Below are 10653 nucleotides of genomic sequence, written 5' to 3'. Positions count from 1 at the left end.
GTTTTTGTGGAACAGGTCTTTAAGGATAATTAAAGTAAAAAGTATAATAATTTACACATCATCTTTCCATATGGACATGAAAAGCCTCTGAAATATGAACTTGGGTGTTCCCTCAATCCCTTTCTTTCAAGCAAAGGCTTGTGAATTATAAAAGGATAAGAAAAGAAAGGTACTTAAAATTCCATCATTTTGAACAAAATGCTTGTGTGGTTTACTCAGCTGCAACGATGTTCCCAGAATGATGAAGAAAAAACATGTCTCATAGGGGTAAAAAACCAGGAAGTTGAAATGACGTTCATGAAATTGTTTCTAAAATGAAACAATGCCATGATATGAAATGCTTGAGCTGGCTCTCAATTACTTAATGTCAATTTACGTATTATATTAATTTGAAAAGAACTTTAGCCTGATAATTATGCAGAAAGATATGGCTAAATTATTGAATCAGCAAATATTTGCGGCAGCAATCCCACAGAATTAAGCAGATCATTTGCCTCTATTTAACTGAAGTTCATGATTCTAATCGAAGACCCTTATTATTCCATTTACTATGTTCAAACCTGAATTTAAGATAGCACCAAATTTTTAGCTACATCTTAGGAAAGCATTGTAACTAAACAGGAGAAGGAAAAGTTTGTGGAGAGCAAGGGAAAAGAGAAAGGAAATGGAAAACCCCCCAAAATGCAATTCAAGCTAACAGGCAACTAATTTTCCTCGTACTGTTCATTTTTATTAAGAGTAAAATAAGCAAAAGTATATGCAAAGGATTGTTCAATGCCTTTTTAAGTAAACAGTTTATCTTTTTGTTTAAATGAAGCATTTAAGTGCTCTAACGGTTTAGATTTCCAGAGCTTGTTCTACAAGTTTGTATATTTAGTGATTTATCCTTTCATATGACAATTACTACTTGGAGCTGCTGATCATTTATTGCCACCTTGAGTGCAGCCAGAATTAATGCTACGAAGAACTCTAAACATTTTTCTGTGTGGAGAGAAAAACAAAGGTTTTAATTAGAAAGGTGCAAAACTATATTCTAGAATACACCCTGTTCCACATAACACATAATTTTCCATTACTTTAAGAGTACCATACTAAATTGATTTTTAAAAAAAGAGTCAGTTTACTGAAATTAAAGGTATAGTATTTTTTTTAAATGTCTACATCAAAAGTGCCAGTCAGTTTGGAAGATAAGAGACTGGAAAGATTAATTCTGTACAGGTTTACAAAAGCGGCTAGAATCAATTTAATATAATGGCTGAGATTAAACTACAAAGAGTACAAAAATAAAGTTTGTTTCGAGTACAATTACTTTTGCCCTTTAACCACATGTGTTATATATACTTAAAGTGATTTCTAATTTCTAAATCTGCAATTTGAATATTCAAGTGCTTTTACTTATAAAGGTTTTTCACAATACTCAATCCTTTCTCTAAAGAAAAAAACAAGCAGCTTGGGACATTTAAGCAGAATAGTTGAATTAACAAAACTGTAACATGAGTACATCTTTCCCCCTTACCCAAAAGAATTTAGTGTGTCAATACTAAATGATTTGGTGTCTTGTAAAGAAGAGAAAGTATGCCTAACTAGTTTTTTAATAATGAATAATAAATGCAGAATTGTGCTGGATGCTTCTGTCTGTAAGCTTTAAAAAAAAAAAAAAAAAAAAAAAAGAGAACTCACTGCTGCAAGTGAAGCAACAGTGCCACCTACTGACACCAAAGAAAAACAATAGTGCTACCTCAAAAAATCAAGAATATTTTAAAATGAAGACAGAAACTACAAATACTGGATGAATACTGCTTTTGAGATAGATTAAAGGGAATTTCTCAATTAATTACATTTCTTCAATAACATGTAGGAAACTGAATAGTAGGAAACAAATATCTTATGAGTAATATATCAATTTAAATATATTTACTTTAACACCCTATTTTCCCCAGGCATAACAATTACTAAAGGACTATAGCTATCATACAACATATATAACATGCTAAAAATCAGCAAATTAAGATAAATTTTCTTCCATGTAATGTTGTTTTATGCGATATTACAAATCATCTGCTAGAGTAAACAATTAACCAATTAAGTCAAATCCTAATATAAAATGAAAAGAAAAAAGTAATTTAAGTCAGTCAAAAGAAATCAGGCAACTGTGGGATTGTGCTGTTTTTTATTGTGTTTTCAATGGAGAAATACATCATCTGTTTACAAAATAGCTCTTGAAAAATACAAGGAGTACAGATACTATAAAACAAAGCAAACTCCAGTCATGAGACACTACATACATCATGCGAAAGCAACAGTCTGATCTCCAGATTATGAAAACTAGAATTAAAAAGTCACTATACAGAAAAATTCCAAGTTTCCTGCTTGGAAAAACTTGGGTGCAGTTACATGAAACGTTTAATAAACTGAATTTTATTTTCCCCAATGTGTAAACAAAATGACAAGACTAAATTTGTGCCTGGCAATTTCGATCTAAACTCCATAGCTACACAAAATACACAGACACCTTGTACGCTTCAACTGTTAGTATAATCATCTTTTCATAGGTGGTAGAAAGGGAGGGCAAGGTGGCTGCACAAGGCAGAAGATAAGGGAAATAGAAATATTGTATACTAGACATCTTAAAGAAATGGTGAAAAAAAAAGCCTCAATTACTGCATAGCCTAAGGGGAAAAAGAAACTACACTCCAACTTTATAAAATTAATTTAGAAGGACAGTGGAAGAGTGTAAGTAATTGCAGTTTAACATGAAAAATGCACATGTAATAAGATGGAGCACAATGGGGGATTCATAAAACATGCTAATCAGAAAATATGGGAAGGTTTTTGTTGGTTTTGCTTTTTCCCCCCCAGATTAAGAATAAGTAACTAAGTTTAAGTTTGCTATCTACATCTGGTATCCCTCACAATTTCTAGATACTGGTATTCTGTTGCAATCAGGAAGGATTTTAAAATTCCTTTTAAAGAAAGAAACTCCTATATCTTTTTGATAGGACTAAAGAAAACAAAAAGGAGTAAAGAGAGCTGACTAGATGTCAAGTGCTTGCTAGAAATGATTTTTTAAGTATGCTTTTTTTCTATCTAAAATTTACTGACAATTTTTGGTGAGCCATCTAAAAATAAAAATCAGTTTTTAAATTTTTGGAGAAAATAGCTTTGCCTTTATGTTCAAAATTTGAAATGTTTTACTTGGCTGCAGCAGGAAATCTATGGAGTGTACATACAAAACTTTTTTATGTTAAGTGATCAAATGGCCATCCCGAGAGATGTTTTGCTTTACAGGCACCATTTAGTCACCCAAAAGTTTGAAGCATATAAGACCAAAATTTGGTGTTAAGTGCCATGTGGTCATAAGGATGGTTTGTTTCACATCATGGCTTAAGTAAATACTGGCATTCATTTTTGATGAAATTATTCCTATTGTGTGCATACAAACGGAAAAAAGGAACAAAAGCTTTTTTTCAAAGAGAAAAGATTGGAGGCAAGGGAGAAAAATGGAGCTTTGTTAGCTCAAAGAAAAAATATTTGCTTGCTTGATCGCTGATTTGTATGCACTATAAAAGTTTATAAATAAAACCAATATACTATTTCTTAATCATGTCCCATTCAAAACCAACTAATTTCCAATTATTCTTTTAATGTCACATACCCAAGATTTAATATTTCATTTTCAAGGGTTATGGCTACATCAATGGGACTGAACTAGATGAACCCTTATCATTTTTCTCAAGTACAATAGTATAACCACTGTACAATATTATCCAATTTATAGAATGATGAAGAAACTTCAGGAAAAAATAAAAAGCATCAAGCTCAAGATCTAAAAATTAGTTCTACCTTCTAATAAAAAATACATAAAAGTGCATCATCAATATAAGGAATTCTTATGCCAGTTTGTATTGCAAATTTTTCAAACAATGCATCAAACAGAAATCCAATCAGATGTTAAATATGGATACAAATATAACTTGAGGTTTTTTTCCTTTTTTCTTTTAAAGGCAGTAATCCTTTGAAATAGTTAATGCAACTGTTGCTAACACATTACTATAGTACTCCTGGCTTCACATACTAACCTGGACTTCCGATCAAGTGCTGATTAGCCCAGTAAGGGAGGTTCACCAAATAAACCTAAATCCATTTTCAGTCATGTCTAGTCTTGCACCCTCCATTCTCCTTTTTAGCATTAGAAGACAACAGGTTGAAGTTGGCAGATATTGTTTATGGACCCCTGAGGTTGTTTTTACCGGTTCAATCTCAGTTTTATTGAATTCTTGATAACAGGAATAGGATTTGCAGGGAGAGCAGGGATATCTGAAAGGTCTGTACTGGATGTTTTCTGAGAAAGAAGGTGAAAATAACAACATGGTTGAAAGTTTTATAACTCTTCAATGTAACTACCAACTTTTCACTTACTATGAACTGGGTGAAAGCTGGCTCACCATGAAAGAATAAATGTTTTATAAACCCAACACAGGTATTCCAAATGTTAGCTGAATAATCATGATAAAATTAATGAATGTGCAAAATTAAGCATGGACATATCTGGAACACATCTAAAATTTAAACAATATATATATATATATATATATATATATATATAATGTAAACAATTTAATGCTAACACTTTAAGCAAAGTGAAGTTAACTTCAAAGGAACATCAAATTTTTTTAAAAGTCTCGTAACAAGTATAATCAACAACTGTAATACAAGTTTTACAGTTTTCTTTTATGAAGTCAGTGAAGATTCATTTCAATATATCTATATTTCGTATTAAAAATTATATATATGACAACAGTAAAACCTTAATGTTTGTTTCCTAATCTGTATGTTTCAAGGAAGCTTTGTTTTTCCTTTCCCAGTGATTTTTCAAAAGTCACTTTAAATTATATAGATTTACATTTGTTATCAGTAAAAGTGCAGGATTGATATATTTCCAAATTTCACAAAGTAATAAAAATATAAACTACTAGCATTGTTTCAAAAGAATTTAGGGTTGCCTTTGTGAACATAAAATTTTTATCCAAGGCACGCAGTTCTTGCTTATGAAAATACCCCAAAGTATGATATTCTATACCCATATCTTATTTAATATTTCTTCTCAACAGTAAAAACATTTCCCTAGACTGTAATGTCATATGGTAATTGAAGTGTGCTATTCATAAGAGTTAATCATAAGGAAAAGGTCTAAAGCAAAGTAACTTATTTATCCCCATATGCATTTCATACATCTATGTATTTAAAACATTGATTGATAAGGCATTTAGGAAGAAAAATAAAGTAAAAAAAAAATACTAAATCATGATACATACATGCTTGTCTCCTACAACAGACTATATACTCCCCTTAGAACAAAAAATGTTTCTATTATTGTCTGAATTCCCAGAAACTAGTATAGGGCTCTGGCGCATAGTAAGTGCTTACTTAATAAATGCTTACTGGTTGATAATAGAAATTAACAAGAATAAGCACTGGTCAGGCTATACTGATCTGCTTTTTGAAGGGCTTGCCAAATTTACTAAAATAAAACTCTGCATACCTTCTGTGCAAATGAATAGAAATGTTCCTAAGTTAAGCAAGAAAAGTGAAATGTTTATACTATTCTTGGAAACTGTTAGGAAGGTTTTAATTTTCACGTGTCCACTGGATTTAAAGTTTCAGAAAAATACTTCCTTTGAAGCAAAGAGGAGCTGGATATCTTAGTGCTGTTTCTAATTCAAAAGAATTCAAGTGAAAATAGTGGTCATTTAAAAAGAAAAAGATAAGAGTTCACCAATCAGTATGTAAAGCAATATTCATAAAACATAACAAGGAAATGCTTCTGGAAAGAGCAGTAAAAAATTGTTTAAAGATCATTATTTACATGCTATCTTTTTTTACTTCACTCATTCTAATCACAAAACTGCACTAATTTATTTCTTACTATGGTGTATTTTTCTTATTTTTGCATGTATATATTTACATTTTGCACACATCTTTTAAAATTTACACATAAGGATCCATGAGTACCACTGGTACAAAGCATTAAAATGAACACAGTGAAATATTATTTGGTCAAGGAAAAATACATAAGTTAACTAGCAACAAAACTGGGTAACAATGTACAAATTAAAAGTAAAACAATCAAAATTACAAAGAATTACAATTTTCAAATAATTTTTTAATCTTTATCCCCTTTGTCCTGTAATCCAAATTTTTACATATCACAATGTGAATATAGCAAGTGAAGATTAAAACAACACTTCTTGAATCATCAACTACTATTAAAGAGATGAGTCAGCATCTTTACACACTAAAAAAAGAAAAGGTTTGGCCAAATTTGGTCCCTTATTGTCTTCAGCCTGCACAAAAAACTCATATTAGTTGAATAAGTCACTTTCACACAACTGAAATTAGGAAATTTAGTTTCATAAGCACTGTAATTATTCCTGAAGCCTTACTCATCTTAGGAACATTAAAAAAAAAAAAAACCAAAGCCCAACTCTACTTGCTTTAGTACCTGAGCAGCCAACAGAGGAGCCGCTGTCTGAAGAGTTTCAGATTGAGTTGTACTTGTTTCTGTATCAAGTTGTTCCTAAAGAGGGGGAGGGGGGAGTTGTTAATTCTTAAATGAGAGTATCACTGGAATTTTGTACTTTAATAAAGAGCGCCATAAACTAGGTAGCTTAGAATCCTGCCAAGGATTCCAACATGGAGAGATCCAAAAAAAAAAAAAAAAGCTAAATATTATAACCAAATACAATCAAGGTTTTTCTTGAAAAATAAGTATTTTTTTCCCTGACTCAAATATTCCATTTTGTCATCTTCCATTTGAGTAAAATATCTCAAGATCTTCAATAATCCTCCAAATTGGTGGGATTCAATCAGGCAATGAAATAATCCATTATGTATAATGTACTAAAATGTAAATGAGTGCTGAGATAGTATTTCACAGAAAAGAAAGTAGAAGAAAAGCACTTCTAGGTGAGGGGAGTTGGGAACATCTTCCAAATAACTTTTGTTGGATTTACAGACATTCAAAATGGCAGTTAGTTAAAGAATTAGAGTAAAGCCTTATCCTATGGACAGGGAGAAAGTTAAGCAGGTTTTCAGCAAAAAACAAAAAAAACAAAAAAAAAACTGGCAGTTTCTTTAACTCCCCTACTAAAGCACTAGCAAAAGAAGTGAAGGAAAAAACTGTTATTCAGAGTCAATAGAACAATAATTTCAATCTTCAAATTTTACTGCTAAATCTTAATTATTTATAATATACTGCAGCATAGCAACAGAAATGCATAAAGACAAACATTTCCATCTCAGCAGCAAATCCCAGACCATGTTTTCAGGCTAAAAGGAACTGTTACTTTGGTTATGAAAATAAAAAAAAGAAAGTTAATTATGGAGGGTAGAAAGTAGAATGAAACCCTGTCATCTAGCTCTAGAAGATTCTAGTTCTGTGAGAGTTAGATGGCACTATTTTACACACAGAGTAAAGGAGCATACCTTAGTTTCCTGTTTATCATGTTCAATCAAATCAAGACAGTTGGCATCTTCACTTGTCTCATCCTGCTATTTAAAAAACAAAAAGGAAAAATGTAAAAACCTATAATGAGAAAAATAAAACACGTTTACAATAACCTATCAACTTATGCTTTAAACTCTAAAAACTACTTAATGAAGTGTTTCAATTGAATGAAGATGTGAATTCTGATTTAAAAGAAATTATTACTCTTTCTAAAAGCAATTTTTAAGATGAATTAAATCCATAATTATTAGTGAATACAAGAAGAATTGGAGAAAAAACATCTATTTTATGGAGATATTCAATTGCATAAAAAGATAGCTAATAAAAATATCCATAAATAATCCATCTTTGATCAAAAAGGCAAAGAAAGAAGTCAAACTGTAAAACAAAATACAGTAATGTTAAAAAAAATTCTTTCCTCTGATCAAGTCTAGTTATACTTACAACAAATGATTCTGATCTTGATTCAAATCACTGAACTGTTTTTTTCTGGCTTACTTAGGGAATAAAGCTAAAACTTAAGCAATAAACATAACTTGGGAAAAATATAATCAGCCAATTTAAATGGGGAGGGATTTTTTTTCCTGTTTTCAAAGACAGATGTAAAACAGACACTCCTTCAAGTTTCCTTCTGGCTATTATTTTATAAAACTTTGTGACTCCTCCTTTTGTCAGTTAAATGTGTACTGAGCATCTATATGAAATACCATGAGAGAATACAAAACTTTTTTGCGATAGAAAACTGAAGAGCACTGTCCACCTTAGAAAAAGCTAACTATCAAAAAACAAATGTAATTTATTGAGAAAAAAGAAACCAACACAATGCTAAACAATGGAACACTAAAGACTGAAGAGCTGAGAGAAAAGGTAGGCACTGATTAGCCTTTAATGGTTTGCAGTTTACCCAGGGACCCAAGAAATCAAAGCAAGATGACATAATTTCCAAATTATGCAATATAGAGCATTGGAATTCAGATTTAAGTGTCTTACTGTTACATTTCTCTTATTTATCTTACCAGACTATAACTTCTCTTCCCTAGCTACCATTTCCCAACATGAGAATGGAAACTCTTTAAGAGCATGGGTAGTCTTTCAAGGTCAATAAGGACTGCTATCAAAGAAAAGGAATAAATGGAGGGAAGATCTGAATGCAGATCTAGAGCTGGAAGGGATCCTAAAAGAAGGCTTCCAGGATAATTTCCTCATTTCCTAAGAAAGAAAAAGTCCAGGAAGGCTATATGACATACCTACAATCACAAAGGTTATAAAAATCAGAGGTGGTATTTGAGCCCAGGTCCTCTGATTCCACAATCTGTTCACTTCCACTGTACCATACAATATACTGTAACCTCAGAATATCTTAGATTTAACAACTATTAAAAGTCCTGATCATCTACTCTTTCTTCCCCTCACTAAAAGCTACTTTACTACTTTTCTGATATACAAATAATAAACATGACTTAGTCATAATTTCCCAGGTATTTATAAAACTATTGATGAATGATTAATAATTTTACTTCTAAAAATATAAATTACCTCTTCTGTTTTGGTTTTCTTGGGACTCTCTTCTTTATGAGGTGAAGACGTCCTTTTGACTCCTACGATAGGATTAGGTACTTTTGTTGCCGTGTTTCCTGAAGGTCTTGGTGGTTGGTTTACCAGACGTGTTGAGGAAACAACTCTGGAGACCGTAGGCTTTGGTGGTGGAGAAATGGCTGGCTGTGTGGCAGTTTGAGGAATGCTTTCACTTGAAGTACCTACAGAGGAAATAAAAACACATCAAACAATAATAAAGCCAGATAACCCACATAAAGGTTTCTTCAATGTCTCTGAATTAAATTAAGGTCTAATGTATAAGTTAGTAATACTGCATATATTTTCCCCAAAATACTATAGCCACAAGCTATTTAAAATCACAATTGAAATTATAATGTCCCACCTTCACATTGTACATTCAATGAATTTTCTTACCCCCTGAGCTTTCACTGGAATTTACTTGTGGCACAGAAACCTCAGTTGCCTGGATGTTGGTCACAGATGCTGCTGTTACAGCTGGAGCAGGACTGTTTCTGCTAATGCACAAAAAAGTAGTATAAGAAAAGTCAATACATATGCACAAACTATTTTCAATATGGAACTTATTACCTATAACCACTTTATATACAAATTTTGACTTGATTCAGTTAAGAAACATGAACAACTCAAAAAAAATGTGATTAAAAAAAATCATTAACTACCCTTCATGGTTTTTTTAACTATTTGGAAAAGTGAAAGTTAGGTTTTTTCCAATTATGAGAACTCTTTTTGCATGCATTTAGGGCACAGGTGAAAAGACTTAATGACTCATGAGAACAGACTTAGCTCTACTTCCTCTGCATCCCTCCAGTATTTAAGGAATTTTGAAGCAAGGACAGTTGTTTCTCATGACATCTGTATCCTCCCCCCAATTTTTAGTAGTGTCTACAGAGGTCATGTCTACTCTTCAGTGATTAGTACATGAATACTTATACTGTCTTTTCTTGTCTTACCCCTGAGAGCTGCCAGAACTATTCAATGGACTGGTTTTCATAGCACTGGTAGGAGAAGGCACAGACATGCTGTTGTCACTATCCATAGACAAGTCTAGGCTGCTGTCATTCAGAGCTGTCAATCGAACTTCTGATGAATGCTGCAACCAAAGAGACAATGAATCATACATCTCTATTTTATGAAAGATACTAAGACATGATTAATAAGTGGCATTTCAAACACACATATAAATTAAAGTTCTAAAATAATTTTTTCATGTAATATTAAAATTATAAAATTTATTCATGATATAAAGCAGCACTTAAAACTTGGGAGTTTTAATGATATACACATGCATTCACAAACATGGAAAGAGTCTATGGTTTCAACATTATAAGCAATTCCAGGCAAATCTTAAAAAATATACCTGAGATCCTGAGCGGACTTTGACCAGGGTCACATGACTAATTAGTTCCAAGAGCAGAATTTTAACTCAATTCTTATTAATGGCTACCATTTAAATTTAACACTATTATTAGGTTGCTACAATAATACATTGCAAAAGACTAAGAGTAAGAAATAAACTATTGAGATTTCTAGATGAACCATTTAATACTACCTTATTAATGAATATAGAA

At 31.7% G+C, this 10653-nt stretch overlaps 1 protein-coding gene across 8 annotated transcripts in view; it reads right to left on the bottom strand.

Moving 5' to 3' along the window:
• Positions 1-705: 705 nt before the first annotated feature.
• PAPOLA (poly(A) polymerase alpha) overlaps positions 706-10653 on the bottom strand; it is a 74750-nt gene continuing 64802 nt past the window's right edge. For 2 of the 8 annotated variants that reach the window (XM_074213040.1, XM_074213034.1), the window contains exons 17-22: positions 10036-10175; positions 9479-9579; positions 9044-9264; positions 7486-7551; positions 6503-6577; positions 1644-4342 (exon numbers count right to left, since the gene is read on the bottom strand). In XM_074213040.1, coding sequence (XP_074069141.1) covers positions 4247-4342; positions 6503-6577; positions 7486-7551; positions 9044-9264; positions 9479-9579; positions 10036-10175 — 699 coding nt within the window. In that variant the 3' untranslated portion in view covers positions 1644-4246. Of the gene's footprint in view, positions 982-1643; positions 4343-6502; positions 6578-7485; positions 7552-9043; positions 9265-9478; positions 9580-10035; positions 10176-10653 lie in introns of those variants that run through there. The other 6 variants (XR_012473811.1, XM_074213037.1, XM_074213036.1 and 3 more) reach the window with 6 other exon arrangements.

This window comes from Macrotis lagotis, chromosome 1 (genome assembly GCF_037893015.1).
Source record: "Macrotis lagotis isolate mMagLag1 chromosome 1, bilby.v1.9.chrom.fasta, whole genome shotgun sequence".
NCBI classification, from domain to species: domain Eukaryota; kingdom Metazoa; phylum Chordata; class Mammalia; order Peramelemorphia; family Peramelidae; genus Macrotis; species Macrotis lagotis.
This window is presented reverse-complemented; position numbering and strand designations above follow the sequence as displayed.